We start from the raw sequence: 25,946 nt of genomic DNA, 5'->3' as shown, positions 1-25,946 counted from the left end.
ACTTCTCTGTTAGAATTGTGGAGTAGGACCCAGTAGAGAAATTTTAAGGATGAACACTGAGATACTTGAACATTCATACATATATTTTTATGATAATTTCAGAACAGGACAAGGACATATGGCAACTTCGATTGACTTTCCAATGGCAGTTATAAAAATAGCTTATCTCTTTGGCCCAATGGTACTATGGTGACATTACCTTATAGTTACTATCTGAAATGCCAGGATGCTTTCACTGTCATTTTTTTTTTTAATTTTTTTTGGAGACTTAATGTATAAGGTAAGACAAGAGGTGGAAGAAAAAGAATTATTGAAAAATTGAGAAATTATGAACTGCATTTTTACAAGAATCCAGTGCCTCATGCATCATTAGGACAGCTGTTTGTTGGTTTTGCTCTTGAAGTGGTGATACTTTTCATCCTAGTCACTCCTTCATCCACTCCCAGGAACCTGACTGGGATGAGAAGTATTTCCTGTAGCCATAGAACAATTTTGCTTTTGTTCAGGAATCCAGAGTGCAGGTTGGGCTTCATTAGCACAACCATTGAGTATTTCATTAACCCTATCCTGGGCCAACTACTGTGCTTATGGTGTAATGGAGTTGGAATTGTGGAACGTTATATGAATTCAAAGCTACTTACTAATAAGAAAGCTTGAAGACCTATCTTGTGAAATTGAGTGTTGAATACATGTAACTTTTATTTGATAAAGCAAAGAAGTTGGGTGAAACTTTTAACAATTAGAGAAAAATAATTTGAGATTAATTTGAAAGTTGAATAGCATATGTTTACTTATATACACACAAACATTTTGGCTTTTTTTGGCTAATAAGAGAATTACTTAGATGAGAATGTTAGGGGAAACTGCCTAGCTTTGTGTAGTTAAAAGTTTTTATTTTCACATAAATAAATCCTCTTTATAAATTCAGCTTCAGAAGTTTTCTTTATGATGTAAATGTATATTTTAAAGTCCTTCATATCCCCACAATTACATATTTTTGTACTTAAGTGTTTCCTTAGTTTTTATTCAGTCACTGAGCAAATATTTATTGAATGTGTAGTAGATATTAGTTCCTGCAAAGGAAACAAATGAATACAACAATTAATGTAAAAATACATAAATGTTTCCTATAATGATCAGAGCTTAGAAATGCTTTTAATACAATGGGTTTTTTAAAGAGTTACAGTTCTTTGAAAGGGTATTGATATAATGGTATTGTTGTAATATTTTAAAAGTACTTGGAAGTTATACTTTTCTGAGTATGCATTCCAGAGTAACCAATATTGGACTGGCCCTCCTCATGTAAACAACTAGAAAATTGGACAAAATAAATGAAATAAATGTTTCTAGACATTTGAAAATATGCAGGACCATAATCCTTAAGAGATGACCCCCAGCTTTCTTCCTGGAAACACTTTCCAGACTGGAGTACAGGGTTGGGAGAAGGGAGCAGGCAGCTTAGCAATCTCAGTGAGCTAAGGAGACAGAGAACAGAGTTTAGGGCTAGAAAGGTAGTGGAATTTGTGGGGCAGGCTGCTGGAGAGAAGAAAGATGTGCGAAGAAGCTCAAGAAAACTGTATAGGGTTCCCCTTGAGTCTTTTACTAAATACTAAGCTGCACATAAACAGATCAAAACTCTCCACAGTCCAGACAAAGAACACCTACTAAGGAAAGAACAGCTACTGGAAAGCTGAAAAATTACTGGAGCATACACAGAGGTGAGAAATATTCACATTCTGTTCAACTAGAGTAGAGAGAGATCTCAAAACACACCAGGTATTCAGCAGATACTATAGAAAGGCTGTATTTTAAGAATAGGACTAATACAGCTCTAGGTTCAAGGCTACTGTAGAACCATCCTAACAGCTTAAAACACACCTTGAAAGGAACAAGTTGGGTTAACTGCCTGCCAGAACAAAGTTCAACACTCTACTTAAGAAAATGACAAAATTCAAACAACTAACAAGTAGCATACACAATGTCTAGCATATAGTCAAAATTAGTGGACTGGCCAAAAAAAAAAGGAAAATGAAATGTGAACCACAATCTGGAGAAAAGTCAATCAGTAGAAAACAAACCCAGAAATGGAAGACATGATGAAATTAGCAGACAAGGAATTTTAAAGCAGCTATTATAAATGTGTTCAAAGATATAAAGGAAAATATGAACATAGTGAGGGAACAAATGGCAGTTCAGTAAAGAAATGGAAATGTAGGGCTTCCCTGGTGTCGCAGTGGTTGAGGGTCCACCTGCTGATGCAGGGGACATGGGTTTGTGCCCCGGACCGGGAAGATCCCACATGCTGGGGAGCGGCTGGGCCCGTGAGCCATGGCTGCTGAGCCTGCGCATCCAGAGCCTGTGCTCCGCAACGGGAGAGGCCATGGCGGTGAGAGGCCCGCAAACCACACACACACACACACAAAAAGAAATGGAAATGTAAAAAAGAACTAAATGGGAATTCTAGTATGGAAAAATATGATATCTGAAATATCCCTTGGAGGAGCAGAAGTTTGCCAGAATTAAGGAAAAGCAATGATGCTAACAAATATAAATTTCTCTTTTCAACTATCTTGTTGAACTGCGCCTAAAGGTTCACGTAAGTTAATGTTAATATAATCGCTGTTACCACAGCTCTACACAGAACATTCTTTTCATATAGCTCTGTACAAGCAGTATATAAATAATTTTAAATAATTACATAATTGCAGTATAGGATAGTGAAATAAACTCTTTTTAGTACCACATGTGAGAAATCATATGGCTTTTAGGTTACTGCTGGCTCTGTAGATTTCATCAGTGTGATATGGATGCCAGGAAGCTTTCTTAATTTTTATTACAATAACAAAAATATATAGTATCTTTGTGTATGTTTTGGCAACTTCATTTTGAGAGTTTATAAAAAGGTTCTGGAGCCATATTATAAAGGAAACAGAAGAAAAAACTGGGAAAATTTGATCAAATAAGAGAACTACCCCCAAATACTTGCCAAAGTAGTCTTTGGAAATTCATTCATATTTGAAAGTATGGTATTTTAAAAAGTGTTGAAAGCTCTGTTTATATAAATGGGCCTTTTTAAAAACTTTATTTTGAAGTAACTTTAGAATTACAAAAATGTTACAAAGATTGTGCAGAGTTCTTATAATATAGTCTTCACCAACTTCATCTAATGTTAACTTCTTATATAACTGTGATACTGTAACATCTTGTATAACTTTGATACTGTAAACAAAACTAAGAAAGACATCGGTTAACTATTAACCAAACTACAAAGTTTGTTCTGATTTCACCAGTTTTTCCACTAATGCCCTTTTTCTGTTCCAAATCCACTTTTGGATTGCATATTGCATTTAGCTGTCACATCTCCTTAGTCTCCTTCAATCTGCAAATGGTCTTCAGTCTTTCCTTGTCTGTCCTACCCTTGACAGTTTCAAAAAGTATTGGTCAGGTATTTTGTGTAATGTTCTCAGTTTGCATTTGTCTGGTGTTTTCTCATGATTACATTAAGGTATGGACTTTTTTGGGGACAAATACTACAGAATTGCTGTGCCCTTTTCAATACATCCAAATCAGGGGTACATGATATCAATATGTCTTATTATTTGGTAATGTCAACTTGATCATGTGGTTATGGTGGTTTCTGCTGGATTTCTCCATTGGTAAGTTGTTAGTTTTCTCTTTGTAATTAATAAATACTTTAGGTGTTACACCTTGAGATTGTGTAAATATCCTGTTTTCTATTTGGGGGGTAAAGCTTTTTAACTGCTGAGCTTTATTATAGAATAATTGGGTAGCCAATTTTTTTGTAACTGTTGCTGGGACCTCACCGGATAGCAGTATTTCTGAGTCTTCTCTGCTTCTGCTCAGTTTATCCAGAGAGGGATGCTTCAGTCTTCTACCTAGTGATGGTAAGCCTACCTGGTTGCCAACCTACTGGAACCTGTTGAGGAGGGAGACAGACAGTTCCATGTTTTTAGTATGTGATCTTCATCCCTCTGATGGTCTCCTCTGAGCCCACAGCCTCTCCGATTTAGTTTCTCCTGAGTGTAAACCTCCCATCTTCAGGGGTGAGTTGAAGGTTTAAAAGCTCTTAAGTCCTCTACCTCCACATCATCCCTGTCTCCTGAAGTGCTGCCAGTTCCTCAAGGTCGGTTGGTTTGAGTCTCCTCAGTGTGTCCCTCTGGAGGCACTTACATTGACTTTGCTCCATTAATTAATTTACTTCTCTTCTCTCTCCCTTCTTTTTTCATATATTTTGGGTTGGGATTACAGATATCACTCAGTTTCGTCCAAAATGGAGTTTGTGTTCCTCTTTCTTGTCCTATTTGTTGTCTGAGGTATTTTAATAAAGTGGTGGACCCAGAAATGTATTTGACCCTTTGTCCTAAAACTGAAGCCAAAATAACCTTCATCTCTCAGCTTTCACATTTACAAACCTTTGGCTTGACATTTTCACTTTTAGGAATTTGTCTTACAGAAATGTGTATACCTGTACACAAAGATACATATATAAGAAAATTTACAGAAACATTGCCCATAGTAGCCTCAGTTAATTAATTAAACAGCATAAATGTAAGCAACATAAAGAAATGATGAATAAAATTGTGATGTATTTGTATTTTAGAATAATATGCAGCAGTTGAGAATATTCAGGTCTGTTTATATATACTAATGGGAAGCTCTTAAAGACACATTATATCATACAGCAGTTTGGAAAGCAACATGTTTGGTATAATTTCATTCTCATACTTATGTGTATGTATAAGTGTATCATGAAAAGGAAAATATTTGGAAGAACATGCACCAGACTTTTAACAGTGGTATTTTGGAGATGATGAAAAGTGAAACTTTGATTCTTATACTTTGTATATTTATGTAATGTATTAAATAACTTTTATAACAAGCTTATTATCGCATTTTGATTTTTAAGTAAAAACATATGAAATAGATTATCTACCAAAGCAGTTGAACAATGACTGGAGGTTTTCAGGCAGGGGCTCTTGTAAAGGATCTCTCTGCTAGGTACTAGCTCACGTATCATTTAGTTCAGGATTGCCCAAACTGGATTACTGTTTGGGGGAAAAGGGATTTCATGATTGAATAAGAATGAGAAATCCAGGTTAACAAACTGAACCAGTTTTTCTCCTACAAAATTGCTGTGAGTCTTCAACATGCTGATAAGCATGGCCAATCTCCACAATCTTCCAAATACGATTGTTTCCGCAAAGAAATGCTCTGTGGAACCATACTTGTGATCACATCGCTGTTATGTTTAGAGCAATAAGCACCATGTAAATCTGACTCAGTTCTGAACACTGAATTCTGAATAATGCTGCTGTGAATGTTCTTGGGGAATACAAAGTAATTCCTTTACACAAGGAAATGTGGGGGCAGCAAAAGAGACATTTTCCCCAAGATACTTTCTTAACTTCTGAAGGAGTTCAGAAGATTTTGAAAGAAGTTCTAAAACTAATCTGTCTTCAAAGAAATATTATGAAAAAGAAACAAATTTTTAAAACAAGTCTTGAGAATTTCAAAACAGTTTCAAAAGAAAACTTAAATGTGCCTGCTCACAGCTCCCTTGGCTGGTATGAGTGGGTGTCAAATTAGGATAACTGGATCCACTTAACCGAGAGCAACGTGCCCAGCACAGAATTTAATGATCTCTACCTAGAAACTGTTTAAAGCACATAGATCTATTGGTTAAGCTCATAATTATAATCTACTAGAAGTGACACTTTGTCACAAATCTAATGCATCATTAAACTGGAGCCATCAACCACAGTGTAGCTGGATTTTGAAAGTGATTTCTCACTTTCAAATGAAAAGTGACAAATCCTTTTATTTTCAAATGAAAAATGAAGAGTAGCTCTGATGATTAATTCAAGTAACAAAAAGCTAGATCAGGAGAAACATAATCCTTCAGAATCTCACATAGATCACTTCAGTTAGTTCCACTTAAGAGCTGATTGAGATCATTAGGTATCAGTGAAAGTGCCAGTGTGAAGCTACTGCCAAGCGTTTGAGCAGCAAGTCAAAGCTAACAGCATTTTTGATGTTCAGATTTTCAATGTATAATACCGTTTCTCAAACAAATTTCCCAGTTGTCTTTGACTCGAGTCCGATTTACATGTTGTTCATCGCTCTAAACCTAGTAGTGGTGTGAACATAGGTACAGACCTGGAAAGTCCATTCTTGTTCAGTAACCAGGCAAACCTAGAGCACAGCATGTCCTGGAAATGAGACGAAAGCTGGATGGGACCAATCTGTAGAGGACCTTGAACACTGTGCTGAGGCGTTTGGACTTTATTCTGTAGGTAGTTTGGGGAAGTGATGTGATCATCAGATCTTTTTCTTTTTTTTTTTTAGCATGTTTTATGTTTATTAAGCAAATATTATACAAGTGAAACATGAGCATATTGTCATAGAAAGAAATGAAACAATTAAGTACAGCAAAACCAAGAAATCCCCTTTTCCATATCTCTTGAACTCTTCTTCTTAAAGATAACCACCGCCAAGAGTAGAGTGTTCAATGTTTTCCCCCACTGAGGCATTTACATATGTGTGTATTTATGTCTTCGGTGTCATATGGGAAAATCTACCTGTGAGATAATATTATCCATGCTGCTCTGGAACTTCCTTTTTCACTTAAGCAAATGAGTTGATGGTAAATCTAGTGTTGACATGTGGATCCTACCTCATCCAATTTTACAACTTCACCGTGTTCCTTGGGAAGGTAGCCTTTTAAATTACTTAACCACGTCTCTGTTGATGGACATTTAGGATGTTAGCAACTTTGCTGTTATCAACAACATGGAAATTGAACATCTCTGCATCTTTCGGCACAAGTGCAAGTATTTCTTTAGCACAAATTCCTGGAAGGATTTATCATTTCTAGTTTGATAGAGGGTCGCAACTCACCTTCCTAAAAGTCAACACCAATATACTTTTCACATTACGCTTTTAGACTTTTTTTTTTTTCTTCTCATTCTTGAAAGTCTTTTCTATCATCAGTGTTTTTACTCTGGCAATTGGATGAGGCCACCCAGCAATATATCTCATGCTTTCACTGCTCCCCAGTAATTTCTATTACTTATTGATCAGAAAAGTCAAAAGATAAAGCTTCCTCCTCAGTTTTCATCTCTCCAGACTTGGGACTATTACTAAAATTTCTCAGGTTTATGGCTCTTCACCAGAATGGTTTCTAGGAATTGAAACAGACATAGGAGCAGTCAAGTTTATCCCCAGCTCTGCTCAAATTGAATTAGGTCTCCTCTCCTTTTCTTTCCTGCCTCCCTCCCTCCCTCCCTTCCTTCCTTCCTTCTTTCCTGATACATTTTGTAATGGGAGAGAGGTAGCTTGTTTCTTAATTTTTACTCATTTCTTTAGGTATTGGCAAAGAGGTTTTCTGTGAAGAAATTTCAGTCTTAAGGCAGAAGTCGAGTTGATTCTTTTCTGTGAATGCAGTGGTCTTCTTGATCATCACTGACAATATTAATTTTACTTACTGAAAAGTGTTTTTTGCTGGTTTTGTTTCTTTTTGCAATTTTACCTGTGGATATTGTTCCTTCTTTTAATGCAATTAAGTATCGATCTTTCCTGGCGGTTCAAAGCAGGTTAACCAAATGTTATTACTGATGTTTGACTATTTTCTAACCTACAAAAACAGCGAATTCATATTTTGCAAGGCTTGTAAGACCCTCTTTTTCTCTGCCTGTGCTTTTCTGTGTAGTTTGGTCACCGATAGGGTTACCGGGTGGGGTGGACTGGCCCCTTGTGAACCAGAACCTCTGAGGGCTTCCCACTGCTGGGCCACACCGCAAGCACTGTGGGGGGGAAGGGCAGAGGGAGGAGGTTGAGCACTGCTTCCCATTTCAGCACCCTGAGGAATTACTCCTCCACTTTTTATACCCACCTGTTGACTGTGGCACTGGGACTACACGGGACCATGCTTATCTCTGCAACAGTGTCTCCTACAACAGGGGTCCCCAACCCCTGGGCCGTGCAAGGGAAGCTTCATCTGCCACTCCCCATCACTCACATTACCGCCTGAACCATTTCCTCCCAACCACCCGCCCCCCTTCCGTGGAAAAATCGTTTTCCACAAAACCAGTCCCTGCTGCCAAAAAGGTTGGGGACCGCTGCCCTACAGCATGTTGGGTAGCACTTGGCTCCCTGGATCTATTCTTCTGTCTTGCTTTCATGCATTCTGCAACATTTCTGATCTACTTGTTACACGTTTTTCTTTATTTTCCTCCCCATAAGGTAATGAGTATGCTCACTTTACTATATTGATCTAAATTCTCATGAATGATTTTAAGGAATAATTACTGACTCAAGAAATGGTAGAAAATCTGAATATAACAACCATGATTTTTTTAAATTGTTGATGAATATCCTTCCCCATTAGGGCTCCAGATCTGAATTGCTTTATGGATAATTTTTATATTACTCTCATATAAATTACTTATACTCTTGCAAAGCACGGAAAAAATAGAGAATTTCTCGTGTCCTTTTAGAAAGCCAGCTTAATCATAATAAAAACACCTGACCAAAACTGAATACAATAAAAGTTTAGCCTCTTGAATGAACATAGATATAAGCATCCCAAATAAAATCTTAGCAAAACACATACAGTGGCAAAATAAGATAATAACAACAATACATTACCAAGGAGGTGAATATGAGTACATTTCAACATTAACACAAATTGATGTAACATAAAATATTACATCACAGAGAAAAACCCAAAAAGAACAGGTATCTCAGTATCTATAAAAGGCCTTAAACAAAATCTCATTTATAATTAAAGTGTATTTTTTTTCTTTTTTTTTTAAACATCTTTATTGGAGTATAACTGCTTTACAATGGTGTGTTAGTTTCTGCTTTACAACAAAGTGAATCAATTATACATATACATATATCCCCATATCTCTTCCCTCTTGCGTCTCCCTCCCTCCCACCCTCCCTATCCCACCCCTCTAGGTGGTCACAAAGCACTGAACTGATCTCCCTGTGCTATGCGGCTGCTTCCCACTAGCTATCTATTTTACATTTGGTAGTGTATATATGTCCATGCCACTCTCTCACTTTGTCCCATCATGCCCTTCCCCTTCCCCGTATCCTCAAGTCCATTCTCTAGTAGGTCTGCATATTTATTCCTGCCTTGCCCCTAGGTTCTTCATGAACATTTTTTTTGTTGTTTTCTAGATTCCATATATATGTGTTAACATACGGTGTTTGTTTTTCTCTTTCTGACAGCCTTCACTCTGTATGACAGACTCTAGGCCCATCCACCTCACTACAAATAACTCTATTTCATTTCTTTTTATGGCTGAGTAATATTCCATTGTATATATGTGCCACATCTTCTATATCCATTCATCTGTCAGTGGACACTTGGGTTGCTTCCATATCCTAGCTATTGTAAATAGAGCTGCAGTGAACATTTTGGTGCATGACTCTTTTTGAATTATGGTTTTCTCAGGGTATATACCCAGTAGTGGGATTGCTGGGTCGTATGTTAGTTCTATTGTTAGTTTTTTAAGGAACCTGCATACTGTTCTGCATAGTGGCTGTATCAATTTACATTCCCACCAACAGTGCAAGAGGGTTCGCTTTTCTCCACACCCTCTCCAGCATTTATTGTCTGTAGATTTTTTGATGATGGCCATTCTGACCAGTGTGAGATGATATCTCGTTGTAGATTTGATTTCCATTACTCTAATGATTAATAATGTTGAGCATTCTTTCATGTGTTTGTTGGCAATCTGTATATCTTCTTTGGAGAAATGTCTGTGTAGGTCTTCTGCCCATTTTTGGATTGGGTTGTTTGTTTTTTTATATTGAGCTGCATGAGCTGTTTCTCAATTTTGGAAATTAATCGTTGATTGTCCCCTGCATCGGCAGGCGGACTCTCAACCACTGCGCCACCAGGGAGCCCTGTATTTAATTTTTAATAGTTTGACTACTATGTGTCTTGGTGTGTTTCTCCTTGGATTTATCCTGTATGGGACTCTCTCTGCTTCCTGGACATGATTAACTACTTCCTTTCCCATATTTGGGAAGTTTTCAACTATAATTTCTTCAAATATTTTCTCAGCCCCTTTCTTTTTCTGGGACCCCTATAATTCTACTGTTGGTGCGTTTAATGTTGTCCCTGAGGTCTCTGAGACCGTCCTCAATTCTTTTCATTCTTTTTTCTTTATTCTGCTCTGCAGTAGTTATTTCCACTATTTTATCTTTCAGGTCACTTATCCGTTCTTCTGCCTCAGTTATTCTGCTATTGATCCCTACTAGAGAATTTTTAAATATATGGAACGCTTCACGAATTTGCATGTCATCCTTGTGCAGGGACCATGCTAATCTTCTCTGTATCATTCCAATTTTAGTATATGTGCTGCTGAAGCGAGCACATCATCAGATCTTTTATTTTCACAACTGAACTCTGATGGCAGAAGGAAAAACAACCAGCCTAATTCTTAATATAATCAGACCTTTTTTTTTTTTTAAGTAACAGATTTTTTACTACATTTGGCCTAGATATCTGTATAGTTCACTTATGCTTTAGGATCCTTGATAATCAGTTGGCATACTGTGAAACCTTTGAGTAGTTTCTGGACATTTTAATTTTGTCATGACTTCAGATACGTTGATTTTAAGCTCAGGTGTTTTGAGCAACAGAGAAGTCCTAGGACTCAGTAACTATTGCTGTTTTACACTAGAAAAAAAAATATTGTTTAATTGTTGCAACTAGTCAGTCTAAACCATTTCATTCTTTTCAACAGTATTATTGAAGTATGATATGTAAAACTCTCTACAGATAACATCATTTTGTATATAGAAAATCATGAAGAATCCATGAGTAAACTATTAGAACTAATAAATAAGCTTAGCAAGTCAGTATCAGTATACATAAATCATTTGTATTTATATATACTTGCAGGAACAATCTGAGATTGAAATTAAGAAAACAATTTCATGTATAATAGCATCAAAAAGAATAAAATACTTAATAAATTTAACAAAGGAATTTCAAAACTTATGCTCAGAAAACCATAAAACATTTTTTAAAGAAATTAAAGATGTAAATAATAAATGGAGACAATTCGTGTTCATCAATTTAAAGAATTAATACATTCCCAACAGTGTATGAGGATTCCAGTTTTTCCAACACTAAGTATTGTGTACCTTTTTTGTTTGTAACCATTGTAGTGGGTGTGTAGTAGTATCTTTTTTTTTTAATTTATTAATTTTTGGCTGCCTTGGGTCTTCGTTGCAGTGTGTGGGCTTCTTATCATGGTTGCTTCTCTTGTTGCGGAGCACAGGCTCTAGGCGCACAGGCTTCAGTAGTTGTGGTTTGCGGGCTCAGTAGTTGTGGCTCATGGGCTTCGTTGCTCCACAGCATGTGGGATCTTCCTGGAACAGGGATCGAATCCGTGTCCCCTGCCTTGGCAGGTGGATTCTTAACCACTGCGCCATCAGAGAAGTCCCTGTAGTAGTATCTTATTGTGATTTTAATTCACATTTTCCTAATGACATTGATGTTAAACACATTTTCACATGTGTGTTGGCCATTTGTATGTTCTTTTTGGTGAAATGACTTTTCAGGTCTTTTGCCTGTTTTTAAATTGGCTTGTTTTCTTACTAATTTATAGAAGTTGATTATATATTCTGATCCTGAATATATATTCTGAATTATATGTTCAAGTCCTTCATCAGATACACACTTTGGAAATATTTTCTGCCTGTCTCTGGCTTATCATTTACTTAGTTAACTGTTTTCCTTAATGTGCTGAAGTTTTTATTTCTAATAAAGTACAGTTTATCTGTTTTTTTCTTCTGTATCTTGTGCTTTTGTTATCATGTCTAAGAATACTTTTCTAACCCAAGGCACAAAGACTTTCCCCTATATATTTTTTCAGAAGTTTTAGTTCTTCTATTAAGTCTAGGAGCTGTTTTGAGTTAATCTTTGTATGTGGTGTTAAGTAAGGATCTAAGTTCACTGCTTTGCATGGGGATATGTAGTTGTACCAGCACCAGTTGTTGAAAAGACTGTTCTTACCACATTGAAACTTCTGGACACCTTAGCTGAAAACCAGTTGACCACAAATATAGGGGCATACTTCTGGACTCTCAGTTCTCTTTCACTGATCTATATGCCTATTCATATGCTGGACTGTCTCAATTACTAGAGCTTTATAGTAAGTTTTGAAATCGGGTAATCCAAGTCCTCCAACCATTTGCTTCTTTTTCAGAATTATTTTGGCTATTCTAGATCTTTTGCAGATCTTAATATTAGATTTTAGGGGCAGCATATCATCTTAACAACATTAAGTCTTCTAATCCATGAACATTTATTTATTTAGATGTTTTCATTTAGATCTTTATTTATTGAGAGTTTAAAAAATTTCTCTCAGCAATGAGTTGTAGTTTTCAGGGTACAAATCTTACGCTTCTTCCATTAAATTTATTCTTAAATATTTCATTCTTTTTTGATGCTGTTGTAAATGGAGTTGTTCTTTTTTTTTTTTTTTTTGGCGGTACGCAGGCCTCTCACTGTTGTGGCCTCTCCCGTTGCGGAGCACAGGCTCCGGATGCGCAGGCCCAGCGGCCATGGCTCACGGGCCCACTAGCTCCGCGGCACGTGGGATCCTCCCGGACCGGGGCACGAACCCGCGTCCCCTGCATTGGCAGGCGGACTCTCAACCACTGCGCCACCAGGGAAGCCCACTGGAGTTGTTCTTAATTTTACTTTTGGATTGTTCATTCCTAGTGTGTAGAAATAGAGTTGTTTTTTAGATATTGATCTTGTATCCTATGACCTTGCTAAACGTATTTATTCATTTTGGTAGCTTTTTTTTTTTTCCTAGATCCATTAGGGTTTTCTACTCAGTTAATTATTAATTACAAATAAAAACAGTATTACTTTTTCCTTTTTAATCTTTATTCAGTTTTTCTTGCATTCTTGCACTGGCTTGGACCAGTGCAATGCTTAATATAAGAAGCAGGAGCTAACATCCTTGTTTCCAGTGTTGGGGAAAAAGCATTTATTCCTTCACCATTTAAGTATAATGTTCACCATAGGTTTTTTAGGTCTAGGAAGTTTACTTCTTTTCCTAATTTGTTGAGAGTTTTTATTGTGAATAGGTGTTTGATTTTGTCAAATTCTTTTTCTGCATCTATTGAGATGATCAGGTTTTTTTCTGTTAATATATATTACATTGGTTTTTGGATGTTAAACTAGTCTTGAATTCCTGTGATAAATTGTACTTGATCATGGTTTATAATCCTCTTAATATGTCACCAAATATGGTTTACTAATACCTTGTTAAAGATTTTTGTATCTATGATCATGAGGGTTCTGTAGTTTTCTTTTCATGTGATATCTTTGGCTTTTACATCAGAGTAATACTAGCCTCACAAAATGAGTTGGAAGTGTTTCTACTCTTTCTGAAAGAGTTGTGAAGGATTAGTATTAATTCTTCCTTTAAATATTTGATAGCATTCACCAGTGAAACCGTCTGGGCTTGGACTTTTCACTGTGGGAAGATTTTTATTTATATTTTTCTATCTATTATAGTTCTGTCTAGATTTTATGTTTCTTCTTGAGTAGGTTTGGTAATTTTTGTCCTCCTCGGAACGTTTTTATTTCCTTTAAGTTGTCTGATTTACTGGCATAAATTTGTTCATAATATTCCCTTATAATTTTTAATATCTGTGGGATTCATAGCATTGTCCCCTCTTTTATTTTGGTAGCTTACATCTTCTCTTAATTTTTTTCCCTTGTATTTTTTTTTTTTTTTTTTTGCGGTACGCGGGCCTCTCACTGCCGCGGCCTCTCCCGTTGCGGAGCACAGGCTCCGGAGGTGCAGGCTCAGCGGCCATGGCTCACGGGCCCAGCCACTCCGCGGCATGTGGGATCTTCCCAGACCGCAGCACGAACCCATGTCCCCTGCATGGGCAGGCGGACTCGCAACCACCACGCCACCAGGGAAGCCCACCCTTGTATTTTTTTAAGAATGTGGTTAAAATTTAATTTTTTTCCAGCTTTATTGAGGTATAATTGACAAATAAATGGTAATATATTTAAAGTGTACAACATAATGATTTGATACATATACATTGTGAAAGGATTCCAACATTTAAGTTAGTTAACACATCTATCACCTCACATGGTTACTTTTTTGGGTGTGTGAAAAAGCTTAACCTGCTATATTAAGAAAAGAAAAAAAGCTTAAGGACTACACTCTTCAGTAAGGTAGAACCTTAGGTAATTCATATGAGACTTATCTTCTGGTAAAGGTATTTTAATTTCCCTCTAAGCACTGCTTTAACTGCATCTTTTCATTTTTAATATGTTGTATTTTCATTTCATTCAGTTAAAAATATTTAAAAAATTTTTTTCTTGCTATTTCTTCATTGACTTGGGTTATTTAAGAGTGTGTTTTTTGATTTCCAAATATTTGAGGTTTTCCCAGATTTCTTTGGATTCATATATTTTGGGGCTCTTCTGTTAGATGTGTATGCATTTATAATTGGTATATTCAAAGAAGAAATACATAAATAAATGATAACAGTTGGAGATTTCAATATCCTACTCTCAAAAACTGATAAAACAATTAGAAAGAGTACAGAGGACTTAAGCAATCCTGTCAGTCAACTTGACCTAGCTGACATCGTAGACTCTCCACCCAGCAACTGCAGACACAGATTCTTTCCAAGCACATATGGAACAATTGTCAGGATAGACTATATGCTGGGACACAAAACAAGTTTCAGTACCTTTTAAAAGGCTGAAACTGTACAAAGTATGTCTCCAACCACAACAGAATTACATATAGAGTGGCATAGACATATATACACTACCAAATGTAAAATAGATAGCTAGTGGGAAGCAGCTGCACAGCACAGGGAGATCAGTTTGGTGCTTTGTGACCACCTAGAGGGGTGGAATAGGGAAGGTGGGACGGAGACGCAAGAGGGAGGAGATATGGGGATGTATGTATATGTATAGCTGATTCACTGTGATATACAGCAGAAACTAACACACCATTGTAAAGCAATTATACTCCAATAAAGATGTTTAAAAAAAAAAAAAAGATATCCACAGCAGGTCCATTCTTTGTCTGGAGCTTGCTTTCCCTTGCTATGAAAGTGGTAAATCCCACAAGCTCAGGGTTTTTCTCCTATAACACCTACTGCACGTGCAGGCATTCATCCTGGGCCCTTTGCATTGCCTTCACGAGACTTGGGGGCAAGGGGAATTGACAAAAACAAACAAGAGTCCCTGACTGCTCCCATAACCCTGAGTGGCACAACAAGGACTAAAAACTTCTATTGGCTAAATCCAGAGGCCTCTTAAGCTAAAAACCATGGCTGGTTTTAACACTCCACCACTTCCTATTCCTAGGAAGGGTGATTTAGCCTTTTTTAAATGTCAGTCTCCATATATAATATAGAGATACAATGATAGTACCTATTTCACAGAGTTGTAAGGATTGAATGAGTCCATGTAAAGAGCGAGAGTGCCGTGTAGAAAGTGCTCAATAAATGGTAGCTGTCTAGAGACTTTACGTTGGTCTTCCTCTGCCTTTCCCTTGGAGAATTTATTCTCTTTGGCATATTTATTTAGACTGCCTCACTTTAAAAGATTCTCCTGTAATTCATAGACATTTTCAGGAGGTTGTTGTCCTACCATTTCATTGAAAACGAGGTCCAGAATTGTCATGCTTTCCTCTCTGCTTCTCTTCTAATTTCCCCATTAAGGTTAGGACAGAATTCTAATTCCGTCAGTTGAAAATTGTGAGATTAAACGTATACTCCAAGGTGAAGGAGATTTTAGGTTAATATTAGGAATGGACTTCTAAAGTCAGAAGTGTCCAACAACAGAATGGGCTGACTCCGGGCATACAGACAGAGGCTTTCGACTTGCAGAGCTCTGATTTGCCACTGCTTCATCTGTCCCATCGAGTCCCTGGAGTCTGCAAGCTGTCATAATCTATTACACTGCAGTGAGGACTGTACCAAACAGATATGCTACCTAATAAGTATTATATTTGTGTGACTTTGGAATTTGTGATGCACGATTTTATACTGTTGTAGTCAAATGAATTGATGAGAGGAAATGAACTATAACTTAGTGAATTGAGAAAGGTTATCAGACTTCCCTGGGTATTGCCAAATACAGAGAGCAAACTTTAATGTTAGACTCCAGTTGAAGATCTGGCTCTTGAACCTCCTGCAGAGCTAAAGACACACACAGCTCTGCAGTGAGGTCATGATAGTCTGTGGGGCCTATGTTGAGTGTAATTAGGCCCATCCATACTATAAACATTATTCCATATTTTGATAAAGTGGGAAAAAATATTGAGGTTTTATCATATATAAGACTTTTATGTGCAAAGTTCAACAGATGTTGCATGCTGCTTTCAGAATTAAAGAAAATTACTTGGGCACTGATGTGTCCTTCCGTGAAATGTTTTATTCTTAGCTGTCACACTCCCTGTCCCTTGCCAACAACCATTATAGTGACCAGAAAGTCTGCTTGCTCTGCAGTGATGTGTCTTGACTAGTGCCCATTAGTTTTCAGTAGTTACCCCTGGCCTGCATGTTAGCCTTCAGTTTAATGGCCTTTTTTATGTTCATTCATTTTATTTTATTTCCCATCGTGGTTTTGTTTATTTCTTTTTTGTTTTTTGTTTTTTCTGTTCTCTTTTTTAAAACCGTCGTGGTTTGCCCTTCATATTCCCCAATATTTGCACATGACAAGATGTTGCCATCCCAACATTACCTCCCACTTCACTGACCAGTGCCACTACTGACCATCTAGCACCAGCCACAACTGGACCACTGCCTTCAGCTCCTCGGGATGTCGTGGCCTCCTTGGTCTCTACCCGCTTCATCAAATTGACATGGCGGACACCTGCATCAGATCCTCATGGGGACAACCTTACCTACTCTGTCTTCTACACCAAGGAAGGGATTGCTAGGTAAGTGCCTGTACGTCTGGAGCCGGTTAGTTGCATCTTGTCCACCCAAGACCAGGCGTCCCCCCACCCCGACTCTTTACCGTGTAGAATCTCTACCAACTTTCAGAAAATATGATCACCGAGATGACCTAGTTTTAGGTCATTAAAAGTAAATTCCTAAACAGACTGAAGTCCTGGTATTCTTTCCTGCCTCTCTGGGATGACTTGGGGAGAGAGTTATTTAAGTTAGAAGTATTAAAATGTAACCAGGGCTACCGTTTTTTCATAAGAGTCAGTCAAGCACAACCCATAGGCTATGTCTTTCTTAGAACTTTCAGATTCTAGAAATTAAGGTAGTTATTAAAGTAATCTTAATGAATATCTGTCTGTACCCGTACACGGATGTGGGTTGCTGAGCTCTGGGGTGTGGGGGGAGGGGTGTCTCCTTGATGACACAAGAGTATTTAGTGACTCATTTTCCTAAAACAGCATTTCATTAAATTTCTGTCCATCTCCACCTCTTTCAGGAACTCACGTTGCTCTCCATTGCTTTTGGAGATTCTCTAGAATCACCAGGCTGCTTTACTCCACAGTCTACCTTTGTTTTATCTATCCAACCTTATTTTCCTTTAACCCCAGTTTAGCTCACTTTCTAATGAAACCAGTCTAATTCCTGTCACTATGCAGCCTATTTTCCCAGTCTGTTCTCTTCAGTCACTTCCCCCTTGAAAAAAGCGTTTTTCAACTGAAACTAAAATTCAGTTAATCTTTCTTGGCCCAGACTAAGCCCCATGAAGCCCTCATAAATCTTTCTCTACCTTTTTCAGCACATACAGCTTTTCTCTTGTATGTATGTCTGTGCCACTGATATTGGCACTTAATTATGATAACACATGATCTAATACTACCATAGTTGTTACTCTTCTGTTATTTTATGTGTATTTGTGTTTTTTTCCCAACCAGGTTATAAACTCTTTGGGAGGTACCATGCCACATGCTGACTGTGTACTCTGAATGTTGCTGAGTAGATTCCTTCATTGTGCTGTTACTTCACACCAAAATAAGAAAACTAAAATAATCTGTCTTGGTTATGGCCCTAACCCATGAAATAAAGCTTGTATTTCTACAAGGGTGCTTAGATTTGATATATATTGTATTTAATACCAGACTGGCAAGTTCAGCAAGTACAGGCACCTTCGTCAAGTCAGTACCCCTTGGTTTAATACTCTTGAGACATCTGAGTGACATAATTTGAGTCAGATAGGTGGAGCTGCTCCCAGGGTCATAGAATGTTCATCCGAACACTGCACTGGATGTTTGGGGAGTCACAAAGATAAGGAAACGTAGAGCTAGTCCCAGAAAGGCAAGATATTACTACCAAACAGAACCTGTCTTAAAATGTTGCCAGTAGGCTTTTAGATCGCATTGCAAACGTCATGGGATTACACAGAAGGAAAAAAGCTTTTAGTAATTCCTCAGAAGCAAGCTTATGTGCATCACAGGGCCTTTGCCCTTGTTGTTCCTTCCACCAGAACTGCATTTCCCTCACAAATAACTGTCTGGCTTCTTGTCTGTCATCCTCAGATGATCCCTTCTCAGGTCTTCCATGACTACCCACCCAACTTAACTCCTTGGTCACTGTCGCACAGCGGGGCACTTGGTGGCTTGTTCCCAAGCCAGTTGTTAAATTTTCAGGAAATTTTGCAAACCCAATGACATGGCTCAGTAGTTCAGAATTGGGTAGAGGGAGTATTTACAGTGAGAAGTGCTACAAACCAGAGCCAGTTGTTAAACATTTACCAGAACATCACTGTAACATACCACCGTATTTTGTTTTTTAGCTTTTGTGTTGTGTTTCTTCAGAACACTTAATACTCAGAAATTTTCTCTTCATATTAATGCACTCATGGTGTTTGTCTTGTTCAGTGGAGTATCACCATCACCTGGAACAGAGCCTGGCTTATAAGTAGCACTACAAGTATAAATAAATACTTGTTAAGTGAGTAATTCTAATGAATGGAGAAATAATAATTATTCAAGAAATGTTGAGATAATTAACCTCCATTTAATAGAAGGAATAAAGTTGTATCTCTGTCTTATGTATAATAACAAGTTATAGATGTATCAAGACGTATTTTTAAAACTTCTAAGTGTATTAGAAGAAAATATAGAAACTATTTTCATCACTTAATGTATCTTTTAAAGGAAGACAGAAAATTCAGGAACCATATAGGAGAGATTGACAGAGTTTATTATATAACTGTAAAATTCTATGTGATAAAACATAATAAAAAAATCAAATTATCAACTGATAAGCTGGGAAAAAATTTAACATTTGTAGAAGATTGTATTGATATCCAGTCTATATAAAGAACTTCTACAAATCACAAGTAAAAGACAGATATCTCAAGAGGCAGATGGTATAAGTAGGTGCCTCAAAGAAGTTAGTGGAAAGCCCATTAAAGTTCAAAAAAAAAGTTTTCACGATTACTAACAATCTTGGAAATACAAAATGATGAGTTACCATTTTTCACGTGTAAGGCTGGCAGAAATTTTAAGTTGATAATATCCAGTGTTAAGTGAGCTGAATGTTGAGATTAAATCCAATCTAGGCTCTTGGTGGTAGTTAAGTTAGAGGAGCCTTTGGAGAAGGTGATTTGGCAGAATTAAAAAAAAAAAAGTTTAATGCACATTCCTTTCAACCCAACAATTACACTTCTAGGTGTCTGTCCTATAGATGTGCCAATATACATACACATAGGGCACTCATAAAAAATGTTTATGTAGCATTATTTGTAAGGATTAAAAAAAGGAAACAAAGTAAATGTCCACTGGTAGAGGAATGGGCATATAGTTAATATATGTATATCCATATGAAGTATGATGCAGGAATTTTTTTAATGACTTATATCTATATATTTTGATGTGTATATAAATGCCTAGGTCAGTGATTCTCAACCAGGGACAGATTTGCCCCCCATCTCCCAGTGGGCATTTGGCAATGTCTGCTGACACTTTTGGTTATTGCAGCTGAGGTGGGAGGGGATGCTTACTGCTGTCTAGTGAGTAGAAGCCAGAGATGCTGATAAACATCCTACAATGTACAGGACAGCTCCCCCGCCACCCACCAAAACAAAGAATTATCTTGCCCAAAATGTCAAGATACAGGTCTACATGCCACCTTTGGGTCTCAGGGTGGAACAGGTTTTAAGGAGGGAGAAAAACTAGGACTTTTAATTATATATACTTTTGTTTGTAATGAAAATCTGTCACTTATTAGTGAATCATGTGTTGAAATAAGCAGGGATGATTAATAAATGAAGTTGGAATTGAAAAAATGTAGAAGATAAATTGGCAGGGGCAGGAGGACAGGGCAAGTATATGTGAAGAAAGAGGAGATGCAAGGAAGATCCAATTTAATTTGTGTTGTTGGAAGGATGGGAAAGTAAGAAAGCTCTGGCCTAGAGTTTTTGGTCAGAATTAGTAAGAGATTACAATAAAGTGGAAGTTTGGAGCCAAGTGTTGGAATGCCAGTAGGAATTTTGACAATCAGTTAAGAAGGGACCATTTTAGACTTCTGAGCAAGTATACACTGTGGTTTTATTAAACAGCTTTTATTAGCAGTACTTGGAGGGCACTGCATAAGATTAGAGAGGAAAAGCAGTGGAGTCAGGGAGACAGATCAGTAGTAGTTAGGTTGATCTAGGCATGTGGTAGGCCCAGATGAAGATGACAGCAGTGACTTGGAACAGACAATAAATCTGGGGAATAGTTCAAAGGAATATTCTTGGAGATTGTAATAATAATTTTTGTCGCTTCATTACTTTATGATTTCTGAACAGAAGCAATGAAAGAATAGAAATAACACTAAGTCAAAGACTAGATCCCTGTTACTTGTTTTATAAACAAAACTTATTTAACCTTTATAAGTTAAATTTTCTCATCTAAAAAATGAAGGTCTTCATAGACATTATCTTCATAGACTTAAAACATTTCGATGTGAGGATATATGCCGCTGCCTGCATTTACGAATTCCCCTACTTCCTGCATTTGATAATTCAACCACCAGGTGGCATTATGTGTCTTGGTCATGAGCTATATAATTCTGTTGGGTACCTGAGTTTCCTGAAATTCCAGAGGGTTCTTCCTCTGCCATTCCACCTATGAAATGTTCACCTTTTTTTTTCAATGCCTTTAATGTAAACAGCAGTATTTTCTGTTAGCCACCAAATGGAAAGTACAGAGTAAGTTATTCCAGAAATTAATAGCATTTTAGAGTTGGACAAAGCCTTACATATCTGTTAGTCTAGTCCGGGAGCTGGCAAACTATAGACCCTGGGCCAAATCAAACTTGTGATTTTTATGGCCCAAGAGCTAAGAATAGTTTTTACATTTTCAAACGGTTACATTTTAATAGGTTATACAAGTAACTACAGTTGACCCTTGAACGACATGGGTTTGAACTGCACACATCCACTTATATGTGGATTTTTCTGTACTATGGTACAGTACTACATGATCCACAATTGTTTGAATTCCCAGATTCAGAACTGTGGATAGGGAGGAGCAACTAAAGTTATACTTGGATTTTTAACTGTGGAGATGGTTGGTAATATTTTTCATTTGGCATCTTGGCCTGTAGATATTTACTATCAAGCCCTTTAAGAAAAAATTCACCACCCTGGGCTCATTCTTTCATTTAATACATGAAGAAACTGAAGCCCAGAAAGAATTGGTGACTTTCCCACTATTCCCTAGCAAGCTAGTAGTGTTGCCAGAACTAGAATTGGAGCTCCTAACTTCTGGCCCAGCACTGTCTTAGTATAAAGTGTATCTTTTTCTTTCTCTTTTGACTCTTAGCTAAGACATTCTAACCTAAGACCCATCGTAACCTCACACATTTATGAGAATTGTCCTTCATAACTCACCCTGGATCTTTCCTGAAGTCAAAAGTTTTTTTCTAGACAGACACTTGGTTCTGGGACCTCAGACCAATCTACTGTTAGAAGCCTTTTCAGGTGCTAGATGTTTCATCTTAGGGAATCATACCTCCTACTGATTTTTTCTTGTTGTAATGCTTCTGTAGAAATTTGTTCTAGGTATTTTCCCCTTTTACATAGGAACAAACAAAAAGATAAACGTGATATCATTAGTATATCATTTACACATCAAAAGGCAAATTTCCATTCATTCATTCAGTACACATTTGCGATGGTACTTCTGTGTGTGAGCCTTCTGCTAGTGCTTCTGTGGTATGTGAACATGAATGAACACTCTTTCACTTTTATTTAAAGTAAGATAGTGCCCCCCCCCCCCCCCCCCTGCTGTCTTTCTGAGAGAGAACTTGTTTAAAGTTTCATGTACAGTGAGCGAAACAGACTATTCTGTGCTCTGGCGTGGAGCTGTTAGTTTAATGAAATGTCAAATACCATACTTCCTTTTAGACGGCATTTGTGATTGGATCAAGTGTCAGAAACCTCACAGCATAAGAAATCAGTTGATACTCTCCTTCTAAATCTTGTGATTTAGAGGTTTAGCTGAAGAGAAAATAATATCTATAGATATCCCAAGTGTCTCTGAGCAATAACTTTTATTACCGTGATATTCTTTTCCAATGGACCCAACTGACTGTAGACAGACAACCTTTATAAATACGTTGTGGGTGGGTACTGTTTGTTTGTTTTAATTAAAATAACATAGTTTAAAGAACTGTAGAAAACTATTGAAAAACGCTCACATCTCCGAAATGCAAATGTTCACACACAATCAGACAAATTGGCATATGGTCACGTAGAACTAAACAAATCTTAATCAGTAGCTTCAGGGAAAATTATCAGTATTTTAAAGTAAGAATTTAATTCAACAGATTATTAGGTAATTTTAAATAATTTCTTCCACAGAGTAGTTTTGGGCCCTTTTATTGCTCTCTCAATATAGACACAGATCTTTCCTCACATGATCAGTAATTCTTAAAGACCAGCTATTTGTCTAAAGCAATTATTTTCCTTTACAATATTTGTTGAAAGCAAATATAATCTGGTTTTTGTTATAGTGAGTACAGTATACTGAGCATAATTATGGGCCCAAGTGTGGACACAGAGACCCCAAAAATAGAGCCTGGAGGCCACCTTTTTAAAGAACCTAACTGATAACTGTTTTTATGTTTTCATCGCATAACACTAGACCACTGGCCATTTGTACTGTTTGTGATAAGATTTGTTAAACATTTCAAATCAGTTTGAAAATCATTCAAGATTTTTTGTTTTAAGAAATAAATTATAAAAATCAGAGGCATGGGCTTTCCTGATGGCTCAGTGGTTGGAGGTCTGCCTGCCGATGCAGGGGACACGGGTTCGTGACCCGGTCCGGGGGATCCCACATGTCGCGGAGTGGCGGGGCCCGTGAGCCATGGCCGCTGGGCCTGCGCGTCCGGAGCCTGTGCTCCGCGGCGGGAGAGGCCATGGCAGTGAGAGGCCTGCGTACCGCAAAAAAAATAATAATAATAAAATAAAATCAGAGTCATGATTAGCTTATTTTATAGACTGGATTCATTTAAATTGTTAATGTTTTGTTCTCAGTTTTGAAAGTGATAATCTCTAATTTTCTTTTTATTGAGAGTCTGTTATCCAGAAGATACACAGCATTCTTTGATACTGTCTGTGAAAATTGGGTCATACCTATAATCACCTTCTATATGTCTCCCTGAGGATAACCCCTTAAAATTCAGTGATTCCTAAAGCGTACAGAATTGGTGACCAGCTGCCCCATTTGAGATGGCACCAAGAAGACTCTGTGTCTTTTCTGAAAGGAAGTTGTGATTATAGCCAGGAATATCAGTAATGTTTAAGCAAGAACACCAGCGATTTATCAGACATGTATGACATTGCTCTTTGCCAGCGTCCATATTCTGTGCACTGTTTCGCCCCCAAAAGTTTCCTTTTTTGAGAGTTAATTTGACTTAGATTTATTAAGATTTTGATGTCATATGGTATCTATAGGCATTACAATGAAAATGAAACTGCACATTCTGGAAATTTTCCTAATCGATCCCTCTTTCTCCAAAGGGAACGTGTTGAAAATACCAGTCGCCCCGGAGAAATGCAGGTAACCATCCAAAACCTAATGCCAGCGACTGTGTACATCTTTAGAGTTATGGCTCAAAATAAACATGGCTCCGGAGAGAGTTCAGCTCCACTACGAGTAGAAACACAGCCTGAGGGTAAGTCTCCCATCTCTCTGTCAGCCCCACCTATAGGGAGACCTGTATGAAGGGCTACCTTATATATAGCCTGGCATACCATAGGAGTGCAGAAGATAACAGTTCCTCACCTTCAAGGTCCTTACAAAATAGTTACGGGAGATCAGATTAATTCACATCAAGCAGTAGCAAATAGTGTAAGACAATATAATTCTGCTGATAGACACCCAAATTTCACTGATCCTTTAAGACTAGCTCAGATGCCTTCCTAGAACCTTCCCTCTGATCTTATCTAATATTGTATCTCGACAGTCCTAAGATACATTATCATTTTCTTCCTTGAATTATGGTTATGAATATATCTCATTAATTTTATGGCAAAGACAGAGTCTTTTCTATCCTTTTATTTCCCACCATATCTAATGCAGTGCCTCACATAGGAAGTAGGTATTTAATCATTGTTCAATGGGATTGCCCTGATCTTTATACATACCACACTCTTTGGAATCTCTTCAGGGCTTTACTTTGGACCTGCTATCTTTTGTGCTAAATAATGTTACTTCCAGTTACATTTCTTAAGATTTTCTCCAACTGAAATGAGTGTCAAGTTGATTTATCTTAGAAATGTCTTCTGTGTCTTAAATTTTGGTTTTAAACTATAGGCCAGAAATGACAAGAAGCAGTCAAATCAGAATTAATGCTTATCTCATGAGGCTTTCTTCTACACTTTTACCTTTTAACATGAGCCACTGTTTTTCCTTGGATCCTTCTCCAGATTTCTTTTACTGTTAACTGCACTAGTGTTTCTGTATTAACAAACTTGCAGTAACAAAATTTTACTTCAGCTAGGGAGCATGGGAGATAAATTCATGAAAGCTACTGACCAGGGAACTAAGCATATTAAATGAATTTACCGCTGAAACTATGGAAATAATTCAAGGACTCTGCCTGATGGGTAGTATAGGTGAAGTCGAAAAGCTGTGGAACTTCACTTTCTAATGCTGCAGCAAATCATTTACCCATCAAACAGTTATTGAGGACCTCCTCTACCAGGCACTGCAAAAACTATAAGAGATGCAGAGGATGGACAAGATAGGAATTCTCCCCTTAAAGAATGAGCAGTCAATATAGGAGGCCATTGATCATTCCAGTAATAGAGCTTAAAGACCAGGAATCAAACCCAAGCAAAAACAAGAGGGCCAACAGAGAGCAGGGGGTCGGGGCGGGGGGGGGTGAATTAAGGAAAGAATGTGTTCTTGCTGCAGGGAAAGGATGTTGAATTTCATGGTTGCTGTGTTCAGATGAGAGCAGGAACTCCTAATATTAGATTTCAAACTCAAGCCACGAAGCAAAACTCAATTTTCCTTCATTAACTCTCACATACAGGCGTCATTCATGAAAGATAATGGGATACAGAACAAGGAAGAGTTACTGTAAAAGTTAGGTATATCAAGTCAGGTTCCTAGAAAAAGATGAGACCTGAGGTTGGCCTTAAAGCATTTGGCTTAGAGCAAGCATTCTTGGGGAAGGACACTGCTTGACCCCACCCCAAAATAGGACAAACAGTGCACATGCAAGGTGAGTCATGATGAAAGTAAAGGAAAAGACCACTGAATTTGATTCAGTTTCAGGGTTCAATCCTGGGGCCATGACCCTTCTGAAGATACATGAAAATATTTGTGTGTCTGTACATCTTCACATCTTCCTTGGGAAAGAGCCTGTGGTTTTCATTATCATTTCAGAACTTACAAGTCAAACTATTGAGAACCACTGCACTAGAA

At 37.5% G+C, this 25,946-nt stretch overlaps 1 protein-coding gene and 1 non-coding gene across 2 annotated transcripts in view; one reads left to right on the top strand and one right to left on the bottom strand.

The window, feature by feature from the left end:
• The window catches only part of NEO1 (neogenin 1), a 168,188-nt gene that overhangs the window by 88,643 nt on the left and 53,599 nt on the right, over nt 1-25,946 (top strand). The window contains exons 8-9 of the mRNA XM_024761726.1: nt 16,769-16,988; nt 24,032-24,186. Of these exons, the coding sequence (XP_024617494.1) occupies nt 16,769-16,988; nt 24,032-24,186 (375 nt within the window). The remainder of the gene's footprint in view (nt 1-16,768; nt 16,989-24,031; nt 24,187-25,946) is intronic.
• On the bottom strand, nt 10,306-10,412 carry LOC112410985 (U6 spliceosomal RNA). Its single transcript, XR_003005544.1, has one exon. It is a non-coding gene; the product is annotated as a U6 spliceosomal RNA (small nuclear RNA).

The sequence above is a fragment of the Neophocaena asiaeorientalis genome, unplaced genomic scaffold (assembly GCF_003031525.2).
Source record: "Neophocaena asiaeorientalis asiaeorientalis breed wild unplaced genomic scaffold, Neophocaena_asiaeorientalis_V1.1 scaffold54, whole genome shotgun sequence".
NCBI classification, from domain to species: Eukaryota; Metazoa; Chordata; class Mammalia; order Artiodactyla; family Phocoenidae; genus Neophocaena; species Neophocaena asiaeorientalis.
This window is presented reverse-complemented; position numbering and strand designations above follow the sequence as displayed.